A 20,977-nucleotide genomic window follows, 5' to 3' on the forward strand; every position below is an offset into this window, starting at 1 on the left:
CCCATCCTGGGACGCATCTTCACCGCTGGGCCCATCCTCCTCTGGGCCGGAACTCGAAGAGGCTGGACATCTTTTCACGCTCTCCGGCTCCGTCCACTCCCACGATAGGCGGTTCTTCTCCTAGACTTTACCGCCACTGTCACCATCTTGGAATCCATGCTTCGGGCCGCCATCTTGGGCCGCATGCCTTCCAACACTTTCTCCTTAGTGTTCTGCGTCGGCTCTTCCCCGTTTTCTTCATGCGAGGAGCTCGCATCCTGCCAACTACGCCAAATGTAAGGTGCCCCAGCGAGGTAGTCGTGGGCGAGCTGTAGCCCCCTATCGCTCTGGCACCCTACAGACAATTCATGTCCTCCCTCTGATGTGTAGCTGTGTATGCGGGACTCTCCACTTACTTCAAACCATCCGATCGCGGCTGTCTCCAGGCATTTCTCTTCTGGGACCAGGGCAGCAATAAATTCAGAGGACACGATGTTCATAACCATAACTGTGACTTTACTTGGGGAAGAGGAATATGTACAATATTTACAGGCAGATATAATGGATAAGGCCCGACAGGTTATTATCTCTCTCACAGGCGCTGGCAACATCTTCAGCCGTGGTTCCCTCTTTGAGTGAAGCATCTCTGTGACTCTATCTCTAGCCCAAGAGACTCTTCTGCAATACCAACAGTGTTCCGGATCTGATATCTCCCCCATGATTTGGGCCTGGAGTCCTATTTATCTTCCTCTGCTACCTGTAGACTAGAAGTGCCCCGGGTCCTCAATATCTCCGTTGAGTTTCTCCAGCTGGCTAACAGGACTCTTGCGCAGGGAAACCTTTGCTCTGGTGATCCCACTGTCTGAGGGCATGGAGCTCCCGTCTACACTAGCAGCCACCATATAGTCAAGCTGCCCATACAGTTCACTGTCCTATCTCTTACTGATCATCACTTCCTGCTTCTGGAAACTAAGCAGGGATTTTCCTAAAGTGCCCACCCTCTGTGGACTGTCATAACACAGCATTAACCCCATCACTGTCTGTAACACTGCTAGCAGACTCAACCTGACATCTGCACCCAGGACAGTGGCATCTTGTGGCTGATTACAGGTACTGCAGCCCACAAGAAATTATGCCAGGAACAAGCTCTACAACACTCAAGGCTTGATCAGGGCACTAAGTTCCCCCTCTACTCTACTGACTGGACCACTGAAGCTAACCCCTTAGCTTGGCCTACCAACAGTTCAGAGAGGTCTAACTACAGGAACACTTCTTTTAAGTACCTCAGTGCCAAGGGAAGGCTACGTCCTTCCCCACTATTACATTGTCACGACAAGTGAGGCGTGACTGAGCGCTGGGGTTCCTGCAGTGGCTTCTGGGTTGTGGGTAGGGTTACCCCCCCGCGTCACACCCAGCATCCACTGCGCGCTTTCCCAATGAATGGGGAGAGGCAGAGAGCGCAGTGGATAATGGGTGTGAAGTGCGGGGTAACCCTGCCCACGGCCTGGCATCCACTGTGGAACCAGGAAGACAAAGACCCCCGGCTTCTGCCAGCACTTGTCATGACATCAGCGGATGCCAGAGCTGGCTGCAGCCAGGGGTCTCGTGATGCCTGTGAGTGGGCAGTGATAGCGCCGCTCACAGCCATTATCTGCAACGGAAGGTATTTACAAAAAGTCTTAGGGGCCCTGGGAGGATACATTGGGGGGGGGGTAATATAAAGTAGTGGACAAGCCCTTTAATAGTTCATATGCATGCATTCATCTGGAAGAAATTTGATACTAAAAACCGATATGGAGAAAGGTATACCATTGTTGGAAAATACTGTTGGTAAAATGGTGTACCTTTCTCCATATGGGTTACTTTCTAGCATCAAATTTCTTACAGATGAATGCATGCATATGAACTATTAATTGTCTAGCATTTCTTAGGACACACAGAATTAACTTATACTTACCTGTTATTACTCTCTGCAGTACGACTCCTTTTATCTGTCAAACTTGTTTCAATAAAGATTAATTGATTATTTTAATTTTGCATGGGAGTATTTCCATTGGCTTTATAGATACTAACCATGCAGGGTGCCCACACTTTAGCATCAGCCCATTTTCCTTTTCCCAAGAGACCTGATCCATATCATACACATGCAATACAAAAGCAGCTGTAAAGCTGCACATCTAACAGTAGCCACAATATTGTTATACACTAAGCACTATATTACACATATTTTTTCTTTTTTATTTGGATGGTAATTGGACTGTAATGTTTAATTCAGTAACCAGTCTGGTAGTGGCCTTAAAATTTAATATTTAATGCTTAGTGTATAACAATATTGTGGCTACTGTTAGATGTGCAGCTTTACAGCTGCTATTGTTCTGCATGTGTATGATATGGATCAGGTCTCTTGGAAATCACAGCAACATATAGAGAAAGTTCACTTTTACTTAAAAAGTCATTTAATTTGTGGACCATGTAGATTTGCCCCACATAGGCACTGATTCTGGGTTATACCTGTTAGTTACTCCAGAACTGGTACTTTTCTGGCGTATAAAACGTTTATTCTAGCACAATGGGATATATGTTTTGAAAAAAATAAGTGAAGAGTAAAAAAAAAAATTAAGAATATTGCCAAAATTAAAGAATATAAACATTCTATTCACCGTACCTTTTACCTATTTAAAAATAAAGTAATATAAAATATTAAAAAAACTAAATATTTGGTATCACAGCGTCTGTACAGGGCGGGCTATTTATATGGATACACCTAAATGAAATGGGAATGGTTGGTGATATCAACTTACTGTTTGTGGCACATTAGTGTATGGGAGGGGGGAAACTTTTCCAGATGGGTGGTGACCATGGCAGCCATTTTGAAGTTGGCCATTTTGGATCCAACTTTATTTTTTTTCAATGGGAAGAGGGTCATGTGACACATCAAACTTATTGAGAATTTCATAAGAAAAACAATGGTGTGCTTGGTTTTAACGTAACTTTATTCTTTCATGAGATTTTTACAAGTTTATGACCACTTATAAAATGTGGTCATAAACAAGTCCTCACAAAAAACAAGTCCTCACAAAGCTCCAATGATGGAAAATTGAAAAAGTTATGTGTTTCAAAAATTGGTGACACAAACCAATTTTTTTTTTTCATAGTTCAGAATTTTTTTAAGCCACTAAAATAGTACTGACCTGGAGAATTGTGTTGTCAGGTCATTTTTCATGGCACACTGGAGTACGGAATTGCATTTTTTTTTTGTGATTTCACTGCACTTTTTTGACAGTTTACCTTGCTTTGTATGGTAAAATGAATGGTGTCATTCAAAACGACAAATCATCCTGCAAAAAGCAAGCCCCCATACATCTATAAAGGCCAAAAATAATAACAAGTCATTGCTAGTTGAAAAGAGAGAGGAAAAAAAAATGAAAATTGGCTGCGTCCTTAAAAGCCTTACCACATGAATTGGAATAAGAAGTCAAACCAGACTTGTTTCAGGCAGCAAATTCTGCCCCTCTCCACATTGAGAGCCCATGTACATGCTTAGCCAAAACGAGCATACAGGTGTAAGATGGAGTCAGGAAGAATAGCGAAAGGAGCATTCAGCCAAGGCTATTGAAGGTGCACGTTAAGCCACCTGACCAGGAATATTGAGGATATGATTTAGGCTGTGTTTCTAAACAGTTGGCTTTGATAAACCAAGTCTTAAGTTATGTAACTAAATTGTTAAAATATCACAGATAAACCCTGGAATTTTTTTACTAGTTACTCCCAGTACGTTTTAATAAAGTTCTTAAGCAAATCTTAATCTCTTGGAGTAAGGGTTCTGATCTGTTCGAATAATAAGACGTGCTTGGCAAGAAAATCTAAGCATCATGCTCTAGTACTTGGCCCAAACTCATATTATAAATCTTCTGCCTAAATGAAACCGTCTACAGTGAAACACTATGGTTCTAAAAGGCTTCCAAAGTGTACAAGATGGTATACTAGATATGGAAGCAATATTTACTCACTGTTAAAGGGGTTGTCCTCTTTTGGGTATAATTTTTCTATTTGACTTAAAATGCATGTATTAAGGACTAAAAAATCATTTTTGCAATTGAGTTTCATTAAAAAAAAATTTACTGTTTGGCTTTCCCAGGCTTTTTGTTTGACTGCACATTCAACTTTGGTGTGATTTGTGGTGGTAAATCAGCTGAGAGGAGTCCAGAGAAAGATAGATAACAGTTACAAATTCCCCATCAGACCATGCTGGCAGACCAACTGACAGATTCTCAGTTATCTCCTTCTGCAGCCAGTACTAGACAATGTAACATAAAGGCTATAGAAGGCAAGCGGTGCAAAAGTTTTAATGAAACCCAATTGAACAAATAATGACCCCAGTTTTCATGCAGTGAAGTAAAAAATAAAATGCCCCCAAAGGCATACACAAATGATAGGCTAAAAAAACACACACATTGAGCTGGAGTTTGAGTTGATGTACAGTACAGACCACAAATTTGGACACACCTTCTCATTTAAAGATTTTTCTGTATTTTCATGACTATGAAAATTGTACATTCACACTGAAGGCATCAAAACTATGAATTAACACATGTGGAATTATATACTTAACAAAAAAGTGTGAAACAACTGAAAATATGTCTTATATTCTAGGTTCTTCAAAGTAGCCACCTTTTGCTTTGATGACTGCTTTGCACACTCTTGGCATTCTCTTGATGAGCTTCAAGTTTATGTTACGCTGTCTTTCCCGTCACCCTCGTATTGTCCATATTTTGGGTAACAGTCATTATTGGTTGGTGACACTTCTAGACCCACGCTCTCTTATTCCTGCGCAGGACAGGCCTAATAAAATGGGGCAGTACGAGAAGGCCCTTGTTGCAGAATTATTAAAAAAATTCCCATCTGAAAATGCGGAGGCAGAGGTCGCAGTTCGTTGGACAACCAAGGAGTACAGGCGAGAGAGACACAAATGCAATCCAGCAGAGGCAGAGGAACACTGTCAAAGTTCTGGGACAGTTTACTCAGACCCTCCCATCGCACAAGCTCTGATGCGCAGGGTACTCTCCCAAGAAGGGAAAAGTTTCGGAAGATGCTGAGGGAGTACCTTGCCGACTGTACCAACGTCCTCCGTAATTCCTCTGTGCCATATAATTATTGGGTATGCATGCTGGACACATAGCATGAACTGACTCTCTACGCCTTGGAGGTCCTGGCCTGCCCTGCCGTTAGCGTTTTGTCAGAGCGGATTTTTAGTGCCGCTGATGGAATTATAACCGATAAGCGCATCCGTCTGTCAACTGAAAATGCTGACAGACTGACTCTTATAAAAATGAACAACGGCTGGATTGGGCCAGACTTCTCAACACCACCGAATGATAGCAGCATAACATAAACTCAAATACAGTGTCTTTTTTTGGGAAAGTCTAACTCTATTCCCATGCACCTCTGTCTTCACACCCAGACATGGGTGTACGCTTCCTGATTTTGTCTATTTGCTCTTGTCCTTCTCCTTCTTCGCATCCTCATCCTCCACCACCGTATCACCACCATATGTACCATAACAACATATCTACGTCTCTTGCAAGGGACATTGGAGTTCCTCCAAATTTTTGGCAGCCGTTACTTCACTGCATAGGCAAACAGTATGGGAGACTCACTTCCTAAAAATGGGAATATTGTTTTCAGGAGGCCCTCTGACCTCTACGTCTCTTGCAGGGGGCATTGGAGTTCCTCCAAATTTTTGGCAGCCGTTGCTTCATTGCATAGGCAAACAGTATGGGAGACCCACTTCGTAATAATGGGAACATGGTTTTCAGGAGGCCCTCCGACCTCTACATCTCTTGCAAGGGGCATTGGAGTTCCTCCAAATTTTTGGCAACTGTTGCTTCATTGCATAGGCAAACAGTATGGGAGGTCAACTTCCTAATAATGGGAACATTGTTTTCAGGAGGCCCTTTGACCTCTACATCTCTTGCAAGGGGCATTGGAGTGCCTCCACATTTTTGACAGCCATTGCAGTCGCTGCATAGGAAAACAGTATGGGAGACCCTCTCCTTTCTAATAGAAATATGTCATTACTGAGGCCTACCTTTATGTGTCTTTAAATTGTTAGTGGGGTTTTTCCTAAATTTTGGTAGCCGTTGGACTCACTGCATACCCTATAACTGAATAGCAGACCCTCTCCTTTCTAATGGGAACATGTCGTACTTGTTTCTGTGGCCCAACTGTATGTGTCTTTAAATTGTTAGTGGGGTTTTTCCTAAATTTTCACAGCCGTTGGACTCACTGCATACCCTGTAATGGTATAGCAGACCCTCTCCTTTCTAATGGGAACATGTCGTTACTGTGGCCAAGCTCTATGTGTCTTTAAATTGTTAGTAGGGTTTTTCCTAAATTTTGGCAGCCATTGTACTCACTGCATACCCTATAACTGAATAGCAGACCCTCTCCTTTCTAATGGGAACATGTCGTGCTTATTACTGTGGCCCAGCACTATGTGTCTTTAAATTGTTAGTGGGGTTTTTCCTAAATTTTGACAGTCGCTGGACTCACTGCATACCCTATAACTGTATAGCAGACCCTCTCCTTTCTAATGGGAACATGTCATACTCGTTACTGTGGCCCAGCTCTATGTGTCTTTAAATTGTTAGTGGGGTTTTTCCCAAATTTTGGCAGCCCTTGCAGTCACAGTATGGGCATTACTGCTATAGGAGACCTGCTCCTTTATAATGGGAACATTTTTTTTACTGAAACCCTCCTCTATGTCTCTTCAAAGGGGTATTGGGTTGCGTCCAAATTTTTGGCAGCCCTTGCAGTCACTGCATATGCAATAACAGTATAGGAGACCCACTCATTAATAATGCGAACAACAAAGCATAGCCGGCTGATGACTCTCTAACAATAGCGAGGGCCGACTGCTGGCCCTTTAAGAATAGTAAGGGCAGCCTGATGGCCCTATAAAAATAGGCTTTGTGACTTTCAGGGCCCCGCCATCATAAATGAAACAGGATGTGTCTGATGATGTGTCACACACCACATGGCCACATAAGGTTGTAAAATGTTAAAATGACGTTTCCTGGTGAATGCATTTGTCTTGGTTGAAAGCAATGCGAAAGTGCAAAAACGCATCAAAAACGCAATGTGTGAATATAGCCCAAGGTGTGGAGGAGCATTTTTGTTTTTGGTTATTTATTTTGCTTAATATACAAGTCATTACGCTGGAAAGGATGTTCCTTAACATATTTCCCAGGAAAATCCATTTTGGTTTCGTTTTTGTATGTTTTATTGTGAGTCCATAAAAGTGGCCTGATGGCAGGACCTGATGGCATACACCCACGGGTACTAAGGGAACTAAGTAATGTGATAGACAGACCGTTATATCTTATATTTAAGGACTCTGTTGAGACTGGGTCTGTGCCACTTGATTGGCGACAGGCGAATGTAGTGCCAATATTCAAAAAGGGAGCAAAAAGTAACACCGGAAACTATCGGCCGGTGAGTCTGACGTCCGTCGTGGGCAAAATTTTTGAAGGCTTTATTAATGAGGCAATCATGGAGCATCTTGATGCTAATAATCTATTAACCCCGAACCAACATGGATTCATGAGGAATCGCTCCTGCCAAACAAACCTGATTGACTTCTACGAGGAGGTTAGCTCTCGAGTAAATCAGGGGGAACCAGTGGATGTCGTGTATCTCGACTTCTCAAAAGCGTTCGATAGCGTGCCACATAATAGGTTGGTATACAAAATGAGAATGATGGGGCTGGGGGAAAATGTCTGCAAGTGGGTAGCTAACTGGCTAAAGGATAGAAGGCAGAGGGTGGTTATAAATGGAATATACTCAGATTGGGTAAGCGTCACTAGTGGTGTACCACAGGGGTCTGTACTAGGCCCAATGTTATTTAATATCTTTATTAACGACATAGTCAACGGGATAAATAGTAAAATATCAATATTTGCAGATGACACAAAGTTATGTAAAACAATTAATACAAAAGAGGACAGTGCAGACCTACAGAGGGATTTGGATAAGCTGGGTAGGTGGAGCATTAAATGGCAAATGAGGTTTAACGAGGAGAAATGTAAGGTCATACATATGGGAAGGAAAAATGGAAGTCACCAGTACTCACTGAATGGGAAACCATTGGGGAATTCAGAGATGGAGAAGGACTTGGGCATCTTGATTGATAGCAAACTAAATTGGAGTGCCCAAAGTCAGGCGGCTGCTGTAAGGGCAAACAGGGTAATGGGATGTATCAGAAGAGGTATAGCTGCAAAGGATGAGAACATTGTTCTTCCACTGTACAAAGCACTGGTCAGACCACACTTGGAATACTGTGCTCAGTTATGGGCCCCAATATATAGAAAGGATATAAATGAGCTTGAAAAGGTACAAAGGAGGGCAACAAAATTAATAAGGGGAATGGAGGGACTGCAATACCCAGAGAGGTTGGCAAAACTAGGACTATTCAGCCTGGAAAAGAGAAGGTTGAGGGGGGACATAATAAATGTGTACAAATATGTTAGGGGACAGTATAGAGACCTTGCCCGGGATTTGTTCAAAAGGAGGGATATTACGGTAACAAGAGGGCATTCACTAAGACTGGAAGAGAAAAGGTTTCAGCACCAGCATAGGAAGGGGTTCTTTACGGTAAGAGCAGTGAGAATATGGAATTCACTGAGTGAGGAGACGGTAATGTCGGATTCACTAAACCAGTTCAAACGGGGACTGGATGCATTTCTAGATACCAGGCAGATTTCTGCATATACTTAAAAATAGAATAAAATAGTAGGTTGATACAGGGATTTATTCTGACTGCTGGTTTCAGAGTCGGGAGGGAATTTTTCCTCAGGTGAAGATTGGCTAAATCATTTGGGGTTTTTGCCCTCCTCTGGATCAACTTTAGCAATTACAGAACTAACAGGTCGAACTTGATGGACGCAAGTCTTTATTCGGCTTTACTAACTATGTAACTATGTGGCATAATACCTCTGACAACGTTGTTGACAGCAGTGACCTGGGAGTCAGAAATGCTTCCAGGGGTCTTTCTTATGCTGTTCCTATGTCATTTGAGCACTGTTCCCATCGATTTGGGAAATTTTTAGGCCCTCTGCAGACTGCCGGGGAGAGCCGTCTGAAAAATGCTCGAGTTTCCCATAGACTTACATTGGGCTCGTTGCTCGGGTCGAGCACCCGAGTATTCCAATTTGCTCGACTACAATAACGAGTACCCGAGCATTTTAGTGCTAGTAATGATGTGTTTTTGTGGTATGAGTGTTCCAACAATACAAAACAGTGAAAAAAAGTTCCCATTTCCACAGGCAAATACAGTCAATGTACAACATGAGTTCCAACCACTGATATACAAGGCTGATAGTTCAATGTGCCAAGTGCCCTATTTGTTCTGTACATTAATGTCTAATGTTTGATAAGTTAAAACTATCATTTGATATCTAAGCATAAAATCATAATATTGTGCTCTGTGCCTCCTATTTTATATCAGTTTTACGAGCTGACTATTAATCCTTATCGTTAAAATGGCACTATCATTTAAGAACCCATCTGACTTTTCATAATAACATGACAGAAGATTAGTTCAGTGAAACTCTGAGATCACAGGCATATGCAAGATGTAAAGGACAGTTTAGTGTCATGAACATGTGAATACACAAACGTAGGCAGTTGCTAAAAAGTGTCATTGGCCTTATAATAAGCAATGTCGCCACACTATGCACAAAAAATAATGACACTTAGAGCTCTGCCCTGTGCACAAACCAACACAGCGCCACACAGAGTACACAGTACAGGCAACCAGTGAAGAACACTATGGGCCCAATTAAATTTTTTAAAGTCACTTTACTTTTTTTGACCTATGATATTCGTAAATGTTTTTTGTGCCATACTCTTCAAAGTAGTGCATGTGGTTCATGAATTGTGCGCAAAATAAAAAATGTTCTTTATTTTTTTTCGCTAACCTTTTTTTACAACATTTTAGCACAAAAGTCACATTTCATTAAAATGTCCCAAAATTGGTGCAAAAATTTCAAGCGTACATAAAATCACTGCGGTAGGGTGGAGAGACTGGGGTATATTTGTGCAAAAATGTTGCTACTTTTTAAAAAGTCACAATTCGTGAATCAGCTAAAAACATCTGTAAAACTCAAACCTCGCCCATAATGACGGACATTAAAAGAAAAGGCAAACAGATAAAAAATAGACTTAAAAAGGCACAAATTAAAAGAAGAATAAGGAGCAAATAAAAGCAGGAGAAAAATACCAAAAACTAGTCAAGAAAGAGAGAAAATGCAATAATGAATCAGGCCCTATGTACAGGTGCATCTCACTAAATTAGAATATTATCAAAAAGTTAACTTATTTCAGTTCTTCAATACAAAAAGTGAAACTCATATATTATATAGTCATTACAAACAGAGTGTTCTAGTTCAAGTGTTTATTTCTGTTAATGTTGATGATTATGGCTTACAGCCAATAAAAACACAAAAGTCATTATCTCAGTAAATTAATTAACAAAAAACACCTGCAAAGGCTTCCTAAGCATTTAAAAAGGTCCCTTAGTCTGTTTCAGTAGGCTCCACAATCATGGGGAAGACTGCTGACTTGACACATGTCCAGAAGGCAGTCATTGACACACTCCACAAGGTCCCAGAGTTCCAATTTTCATTTGGAAATCAAGGTCCCAGAGTCTGGAGGAAGAGTGGAGAGGCCACAACCCAAGCTGCTTGAGGTCTAGTGTGAAGTTTCCACAATCCGTGATGGTTTGGGGAGCCATGTCATCTGCTGGTGTTGGTCCACTGTGTTTTATCAAGACCAAAGCCAGCACAGCCGTCTACCAGGAAATTTTAGAGCACTTCATGCTTCCCTCTGCCGATAAGCTCTTTGGAGATGGAAATTTCATTCTCCAGCAGGACTTGGCACCTGTCCGCACTGCCAAAAGTACCAATACCTGGTTTAAAAACAACAGTATCACTGTGCTTGATTGGTCAGCAAACTCGCCTGACCTTAATCCCGTAGAGAATCTATGGGGTATTGTCAAGAGGAAGATGAGAGATACCAGACCAGAATCTCCCAGCACATTTTCAGCCAGGTATATTTTTCTCTGTAACGCTATGGCGTTTCAGAGAGGTTGTACTTTCAAGATCCGACTATAGAGACTATCCGCAGGTTTGAGCAGCATGAATCAGGTTCCCTTTAACATTCATTATTACATTCTGCATTTTTATTTCATATAGATTGAAGTGGCACAAAATAATAATGGGTCATGGTGAGCTAAAAACTATCACTCACACATCACTGTGATACCGTAACAAAAGCAAAGGCTCTCCTCCGTAACCTGACTGTTGTCACCTTTTACCAGCAGAAGGCAGAAAACATTACAAAAATGTTCAAGAGCAGGAGAAGTAAAACTGCAGTAGGAGGAGTGATGGGAAAGCATTTCGGATAATTCAGATCTGAGCCATGAACCCCATCCCTTTTACATCCCTGACTGAAACTAAGGATTCATTCACATGTCTTTCCTTTTTTCGCATACAAGAAAAATGGTCCCAATTTCATTAGTAATTTTGTTCAACTTTCATCAGATTTTTATCAGAGTTTCGTTCAAGTTTGGTTTGAGTTTCATTCATTTTTCTCAGATGGGTAAAAAAGTTTTTCTACCTTCTCCTATCTGGATGGCATCCGAGTTCTGTCAGATTTTTTAACACACCCATAGACTTATATTGCCGATTTTGATCCGACACTCAGATCAATATTGGAGATGTCTCAACAATTTTATTTGGACCACTCGGTCTGCAAAAGAAAATCAAACATATGAACATAGACTATTCTAGGTAGGAGTTATATTCATGAAAATCATGGATCAAACTCATAAGTGAAAAGTGGACATGTGAATGAGCCCTGAGACTGAGTGCTGAGATGAAAGGACAGAATTGCGTAGCTGTGATAGGAATTGATCAGTTACTGCACAGTTAGATGTGAACGGACTCAGTAGGAGCTGACATTGATCTACAAACATTTACTTGAGGATGGCTTTTATATGATAACTGGAGATTTTTTTTAATACAGCCAATGCACAAATAAACTGATTTTACATTTCTTGACTATAAAGCCAGTGTCGGTGGAATATGACGTTTTCTGCACTAAATAATAATGTTACTTCTATCTTTACAGCAATAAGGGAATGGAACATCTGTACAGCATGAAGTGCAAAAATGTTGTACCCCTCTATGACTTGTTGCTGGAGATGTTGGATGCCCATCGGATGCATACACCTAAAGACAAATTTGTAGCTCAAGAGGAAGACAGCCAGAGCCCTTTAAATGCTGCGACCACAACGTCACCTTGCTTACAGGCTTATTATGTCAATAGAGAGGAAGCGGCTTTGCAGAATACAGTATGAGAACGTTTTTTACTTACTTAAATTTTTTTTTTAATTAATTGGCCTTTTGTGGCCAAAAAATTCCCAGCAGTATACTACCTAACTATAGTCAGTGTATCAGATCAGCTGTAAAATGCTGCATATGTAAACACACTCCGGCATGCATCTATTCTGAATCATTTATGGTGCAGGTCTTCATAGTCGCTTGCTGTGCAACACAAGGAAAAGGATCCTTTGCTTTATTGTGCTCTACCCATCAAAATCAAAGCTTTATGTGATGCTCTTACATGTAACGCTGTGCATAAGTTGTTTTCTTCAGCTTGTATTTCCTAGATGGATAGTGTGGGGATAGCATGGACAGCTGCTGACGCATTCCGCACTTCGTGTATTACATAGGCTCACACATGCAAGTTTTTACCAATTAAACACATAGCATTAACATATATCATTTACAAGACCACCTTACCTACAGTTATGTAAGTGTATCTAGTTCTCAGTGTTTCTGTAGATATTGATAGTTCCATTATATGTACTACTTGTATATACGTTCTACCATCCATATTACTTAATGATTTCTCTCCCTTTTACTGACAAGTTTCCATGAAAAACAGTATATTCATGAGAATACACATGGTGCCTAAACTGCAATGGGTACAATGTACTTTTTATAGTTATTATGTAGTCCTCAAGGGCTAAAAGTCATTAATTTAGACACCTGACAGTGGGTTACTATGGTCCTGATCCTAACTACTTTTATAAGTCTTTTACTTTCTAAAATAAATCCTATGCTATGTCTTTACTTTATACTGTTTTATACCACTAATCTAGATATTTGTGGCCTTAACTATAACAATTCTACATAATTTAACTCTTCTTTTGCTGACCGCTGTGTAGCTTATCAGTGGTTGTGTTCAGCACTATGCACAGCTCATATGATATATAGTAATCAGACCGTACAGACAATACCCTGAAGCAAATGATCGTTATAGGAGAAAATTCACCTTCATTTCGGATACGTTGGGCAAAATCGTATCACTTTGGGTGAATTGGAGAGAATAATAGACTAATAGACTTACTGATTGAATACTATGGTTTGACCAAACTGGGCAGATTGTTGAATTTGTAAATCAATTCTATTTGTTGTCCTGCCGGACTGAAAAAGTATGGCAGGCGAAAATGGGTTTGGGTTCTACATTACATAAGTATGTATCAATAGGTTAGAAAGTATAAACTATAAAATGATACAGTTCTTCACAAATTGAGTTTATATCTTTTTTTGTGGCAAAAATTTTGGTCAACGGTCTAAAAGGTTTTTGGTCAACTATAATATATAAATTTACTGTGGTTTTTCATTATCCATCAAGATGATGTAAAAGAATATATCTTGCATGAGAAGCTTGGCATTTTCTACTTTGAGTTCATCATCTATCCCCCATCATGAGCTCTCCTTGTGTAATTTGTATAATATGATATATTGTTTTGCACACGCTGAAATGTTCCGTGTCCAGGACACCTTGATTGAAAATCCGGTTCTCCACTTATAATATAACTATTCATGGATATAGGATATTTAATGCTGTGTCTTCTACAGTTGCCAACACACCCACCACACATAGGACCTTGGCCACCAATATTCTGTAGATGTTCATTGTTTATGTCATCTGTAAAGGACATTTGTTTTGCTCCAAAATGGGATAATTGGGCATTGCCTTCTTCTACTAGCTTTGACCAGCTATGGAAGCCCTGTGGATCGATTTTCTTTTTTGTAAATTAACTGGAACATCGAATATTCTCAGATTGCTCTTAGAAATGTATAGTTTTGAGTACCCCTACCCACAATTTCCATTGCCCAATGTTCATTTGCCACCACAATAGTGACTTGTAAAGACAGGGACAATCTTTGTCTCTGATCTGCTCAAACACTAACTAATGAAGAAAGAAAAAAAATCAAGGTTGAGGAGATGAGGTGGGGGGGGGGGGATCAAGTAACACCCATGGCAATTCAGAATGGAGTCTCATTAGTGGCAATAAATTGTTAGATATATTATTTAACATATCATTATTTAGATAGACCCATTTACAAGCCCAAATCTAATTACTTTACGAGATCTTAAGCTGTGATGCTCCCACTTGCGTTTTAACTTTTACTTGGATCCTGCTAAAAATGTAAAAACCTCTGAAGGTTTGCACCTTACATATGCCATCGGTGGCGTATTAATTGCACTATTATCAAGGCGAAAATGATGACGCATTAAGCTAATGCTGTTTACTTACATTGGGGGAGAGGCACTAATCCCCGGGGACAGCTCCTGTACCGGGCCCAACTCTAAAAACATTTATTACAATAATTAATGACACTAGGTCTCCCCTGAGGTTTAAACACCTAATTGAAAAATATACTCATACTCTGATTACTTTCTCTAAACTACATTGTTATGAAAGCAATGTTGCACTATCATTTAATGTACTATGGGTACCAGACAAAATGGGGAAGAGACCCCATAAATGCACTAACTTATCCTAATGAATCAAAAGATGAACTGTCCCCACAAGCAGCAGTTTAGGATTACATTTTCCTGCACAAACTTAATAATAGGAAAATTAAACCTTATAATACCTTTTGAGTACTACTATAGGTATTCCATAAACCTCGAAAAACTTATAAGGAATTGGATACAATATCTGAAGGTCTGCAGGGATAGCAGTTTTTATTCTTCTTATCCAGATGTAGCAGAAATTATTTTGTCATTTAACTCTTTGAGACCTCCTTGTTTAGACATTGAGATAATTTTTTGAGAAGGCTTCAAGCCATTAGAAAAAACCTCTGTAGGCCTTTGTATGAAATTAGAGGCAAACCTTGGCACCATTCAAATGCAAACATTATTGTAGGTGCCATATTATGCATCCGTATATCGCAGATATATGATATTGTGTGTGCATAGGCATTTAAGATAAAGTAATATGTTTACCTATATAAACCCACAATAGTGTCTGTAATGGGCTCTGCAAAGCCCCATCTTGGGGGCGAAGATGCATATGTTTGACCTCTGATCCATTTATCTATGGCACTGCTGAAAACGGCCGAGTGATATACTTGTTTTTTCCGACATTCCCAGGGACCATGAATGGAGCATGCACACCTCCACTCCATTCAAGACGGGGCAGACCCTGTGCGATCACCATGTTATCCCCTATCCTTCCATAGATGGTAGTTATTGATCTTGCAAATAACCCTTTAATGATATCACAATGAGTTTTCCTAATATAAGCTCAACTTGATAATTTGTATTGGATTTGTCTGCAATATAACAGTATAGCACTATTGCAGAACCATCTAACACTGCAAATTAAACCATTATCAGCCCCAAATCAGTCACGTGCAACAACACACTTTTCCGAAATTTTATAAATGTTAATGAAAGTTAGTGGGCAAAAATTTGGTCTCTTGTGTATATGTCAATACAAGACCCCAAAAATTGTGCCTCTTTTATATTTGCATACATATATCTTTTTCTCCACATTACATATTCTTATACCTATATGCATGGTTTGATTGTACAAAGAAAAGCACCTTATGTAACCGAAATAGGTTTATCCTATTGGACAGTTGAATGTATTTCTTATACAGTGTCACATGATTTCTATAAATGAAGCTGTAGGTATTGATTGGAAGCTGCATCTGCAAATATTTGTGCCTTTTATCTCAATTGTCTTTAATAAGCTTCAAGTGCAAATAAAAGTGAGGCTGAACATATAGGTAAACTATTGATGTGTTCTAACTCTAATGATAACTGGCAGCTAATATATTTGACTCTTGTTCCAGCAGACAGAGACTTAAGGGGCATTTAAACATCATGAACGAACATTGTTAAAAACGCTCGTTTCACAATTATCTTGCCATGTAAACAGGCTGCTGATCACCTGATGAATGAGCAAAATGCAGAATAAAAGATTATCATCCTCGGTGGTGCATCGACCTGTGTAAACAGTACTCGTACTACTGAGAACTATGCAGCCTATGTGCTCTGAGCGGTCTAGTATAGATAACTCAGTGCATTGTTAACTTCAGTCTCTCTGTGTAAACAGGCATCAAATGGGAAAAGTTTATTGATCATATCGTACCTTCGGTCGGTCCATGTAAATGGATCTTTTGCCTATATGGCAGTAGGTACACAGTAGTAAATTAAAAATAAATTGCACAGCGCAGGTATCAAAAAATCCTAAAGTGAAAAAAACAAATACAAAATTGCATTATTCTGGGATTTGAAGAATTCCTGTCCCCAATAATAAAACATTTATTAGCAATGAGAACAGTTATTATAGGATACTGGTTAATAAGGTCATGTCACCTCTCCTGACTTGAATGGTTTAGCAAATACTTGTATTCACCGTGAAATAACAAATCTGCATGTTTTTGTTGTGCCATTCCTCTATTATTCCTCCAGATTATCTATGAATAAATCAACAACTGGGTATTTCTATTTTCCTTGTCATAGGGGTTTGTCCCTAACAGTCTGACATTGTCATCACTGATTGGGCAGTGTCAGAATGTGTAGGGATACACTCACAATTGGTAACACCCAGTTGTCAATTTATATTAAAAAAAAAGATTAGAAGGAATAAAAGAGAAAAGGCACAAAAAGGAATTATAAGAAGAGACGCCCTAGAATTATTTAATAAAAAATACAAAAATGTAACAAAAAAAAGATCTTTAACAAATCATTTTAAAAATCATGAGGCTGAGTGTTGTACTGTTTTTTCACTCTTACTCAATGGAAAGCATGCATTTCGACACATTAGGAAATTGACCCTAAAAATTTCCAAAGCTGAAACAAACATATGGTTGGTTGGAAGGTAGAATGGAGGCATTATATTAATAAAATAACCTAAATAAAAAGAAATTGCACATTATAAATTTAATATGTATGTTTTCCATTTCCTGAGATGCTCCCTGTGTTGGGCTGGTTAGAATCATGGAAGTTAGATACAGAGTCTTGTGGGATCAACTCATACAAAGACTATGGAGCATGACTTCTGTGTGTCGATCCATATGCCTAAAGTCTTTAGTGGTCAAAACTATGCCAAAAGGATGTCCTTTTTACATACATTTGTCCAGTCAACTTAATTTCTCCATAGAGGTAAAAAGAGGATACAAACAGTTTTTTAATGGCAGTCTATAGCAGACATATGCAAAGTCAAACAGTTACAAACATTTGCCTATACTTTTGTCTGTACAAGTCAGGCCAGATGTTGTCCTCAAACACCAAATTAGCCTTAGATGCTTGAATTTATAATCTATAGAAAACTTGTACACGGGGCCATACTTTTTAAACTGGCAAATGTGCCATGATATATTTGCGGCAACTCACTAGGCATGTTAGATACCTTTCATCTTGTGCTGCCTTATAACTGCTGCACTTACTTATTCACATCTTTTATAAATCCAATTGAAATTCTGTGATAAACTAATTAGCAGCAATTGTGCCACATCTAAACTTGCCATGTTAGTAATTGTATAGTTTTCTAAGTTAAAGAGGTTGTCCAGTTAAAAAAAAAGCAATATTTAAATGTGTGTAGTAAGACACACAACCTACTCATATGCTTCCAATTAGAGTTGGTTGGATCATTTGAAACTCGAATTCACCAGTTTTCCTGAATTTTCCCCCCAAAAAGCTGATTTTTGTTGAATAAGTTTGTCGTGAATCACAATATTGAAAAGCCTCTAATTGGTCAGGAAATATGTGTATAACACTCTGAGTGCTCCTAGGACTGTATTGAACATGTTTTGAGCTCTTTAATGGAAACAGCCTTATTAATGTCCAACTGACAAGGGAAAATGGATGGTAACCAGTTGTAACCAACAGTGGATTATTGGACTGTTATTACAAGAATGTGTGCAAAAAAAGCAAATATTTTTTTTTTCAAAATGCACACTTTGTGTTGTAGACAGCTGTGTTTTAATTCCTGGATTATGAAGATTTTTCCTTTGGCATGTGAAAAAAACATGGCTTGCCCATCTCACAATACAGGAAGCACACTTTCAGTGACACACAAGCCTTAGTTCAGGATTTTGGTTTAATGGCAAATTTAGCACTGAAGGTTTAGTATTGCCCTGCTTGTTCATAGTGTGTGAAGAATGAAAAAAGTCTGTTATTAAGGTTCTGTTACTACAGTACATCACAGATCAATTCACAGTCACACTGAGTGACTATGCAGGTACAGCACCTCCCTATATGACTTGAATCACAGACTGGAACTACCACTCCCATTTTCAATGTAATTCAGAGCTGTAGTAGTGTATCACAATCAGATTAGGCCTTTTTCTGTTCCTAAGTAGAATGAGCTGTGTGCTCTGACCTCCTATCACTATACTTAGGAAAAGCTTAAAGAGAACCTATCAGCACTATTTTGTAATGTAAAGAAAAGACATGGCTGTATTGGCGCTGTAAAACTGATTACATTTGGTGAAGAATCAGCTTTGTTGTTCTTCTTTAATCACCATTTGAAATTGTATGCTAATTAAAATTTCAGTGCACAGTCGCAGGACTGTACACTGGGTCTTCTCCTCCCTGTCTGTGATTCCTCAGCACCTGTGCCTGCCTCCTCTGTTTGAAGAGGATATTAGAAACAGAAACAGAGGAGGCAGGTCACTGCTTTTTCAAAGACTGGAACCAGGCAGAAGGGCTGGGGAATACAAAAACAAAGAGGAGAAGATCCACTTTTGCACAGTCCAGCCCCTGTGCACCAAAATCTAATTAGCAGAACATTTCAAAAGGTTGAGTAAAGAAGAACCACCAAGCAGATTTCTTCACTAAAAGTATCATTTTAATCAGTATTACAGCGTCACTACAGCCATGTCTTTACTGTACATTACAAAATCGTGCTGACAAGTTATCTGGAAAGTGGCGCTGCCCCATCTTTTATACTGGCTGTAATCATCCACCTTGATTGGCTGGATTACATCATGTGATGTGATAGCTGCAGGACATTCTGGGGAAGCCTGTGCGGCTGTGCCTGATCTTATTAGGCCATTCACTGAGTCTTTAGCATGGTGCCATGCATTTCTTTATTTATTTGTCTTTGCTGATTCTTGTAAATAGAATTACAGTGTTAGATTTCGTAGGGACCTGCAAATTTCAAGAAATTCAATTCAAAGTTGATCCTCCATGGATCCATCCTCTTATCTCTACTTTCCAATTGACACCAATCTCACGATATTAGTACTTGTCAGCTTGTATTTTAGTGTCTTGGGATAAGACCAGTTCCGTGTGTAGAGGGATGGCTGACTGGCTTAATTTAATACCTAAGTCAGCTGCCTTTTCTGTCTATGCATTGACTGTAACAGAAAAGGGACTGGCTTAGCTACGGCAATGGTTCAAGCAGCCAGCCCTTTTTACACACAGCACTGATAAAGTACTAACAATGGAAACTCACCTGTGTTGAGCTAATGGGGCCAGGAACCGTTGCTGATGAGTAATTGTATACCTTGCTATATTATACACATTTAAGGATTATTTTTTTCATATTGGACAACCGATTTATATAGTGTAACAATGTAAAACTTTTGATGTTTTGCCTACATAAAAAATTATTTATTCTGAATAAATTCCTCAATGAAATCTGGATATTCAGGAAGTCGGGGGACCAGCATATCAAACACAGTATTTTCCTTTGTTTTGGTGTTTTACATTTATTACAAAACACAAATAATAGTAATATTTACTAGCACAGGCATTCTTTTCTTATTTTGCTAAATTTACTAAGAAATATCCAGGGTCTTGAGAAGCTGCATTACAGATGAGACCTTTATATGATGTGCACTTAATTTAGGTTCTAAAACTACCACTATAATTGTTGAAAGCATCACAATTAAAGCAGAAGATGAAAGCTTTACAAAATAATTCATTAATTTTCAGTAGATGGCTTTGTGTATGCTTCCAGTTTATAAATATGCAGCACCAGTAAATAAATAAAAAAAATACTTATCTGAATGTTTTGGATTGCATTAATTTTCATTATACTTTTTCAATGTTTCTCTTTGGAGACCAGTTTAAATTTGAACTTTATGCACCAAAATGTATTTGGTGTGATATTTTACATTGTCAATGTTATTCATTCTGTTTTGTTAAAAAAAAAAATAGTGTACGCTTCTGTTTTGTCTAAAATACGATGGAAAACCTGAAACTGAAAAATGTAAAGATGTTTTTCTCAATCTGTTTGATGTTGAAATAAAACTAGCCTAAAATAATGTTTTCTGTTTTAATTCTTTGTCCCTTATTAGATGTCTGTGAACACTACCACACTGTATTCACACAGGCTTTGTATGCACCAAAACCACCAACAGGGACTGAATCACGAACCAAAAATCCAAATATCACTGAGTTTCCAGGCACAATATCTGGCAATACCCAGAAGAATTATTGGAGTTTAAATAGGGTGTGGTGTTGTCCCTTAGGCCACAGCAGAGAGATGATTACACCAACTGGGCAGCGCACACACCCATTAGTCTGGCTGGATGGAACTACAGAACTCATTCACATATTTCTGACAGGACAATGTCTGCATCACCCTGAGACAATGAACATGATGTCTCCTACATCA

At 39.3% G+C, this 20,977-nt stretch overlaps 1 protein-coding gene across 3 annotated transcripts in view; it reads left to right on the forward strand.

Annotated features, from left to right (window-relative positions):
• Positions 1 to 20,624, forward strand: part of ESR1 (estrogen receptor 1) — a 651,368-nt gene extending 630,744 nt beyond the window's left edge. For all 3 annotated transcript variants that reach the window (XM_073672708.1, XM_073672710.1, XM_073672709.1), the window contains one exon: positions 12,169 to 20,624. In XM_073672708.1, the coding sequence (XP_073528809.1) occupies positions 12,169 to 12,397 (229 nt within the window). In that variant the 3' untranslated portion in view covers positions 12,398 to 20,624. The remainder of the gene's footprint in view (positions 1 to 12,168) is intronic.
• The last annotated feature ends 353 nt before the right edge of the window (positions 20,625 to 20,977 follow it).

Source organism: Phyllobates terribilis, unplaced genomic scaffold (genome assembly GCF_046119375.1).
Source record: "Phyllobates terribilis strain yellow unplaced genomic scaffold, ASM4611937v1 Scaffold_3__8_contigs__length_932513732, whole genome shotgun sequence".
Taxonomy (NCBI): domain Eukaryota; kingdom Metazoa; phylum Chordata; class Amphibia; order Anura; family Dendrobatidae; genus Phyllobates; species Phyllobates terribilis.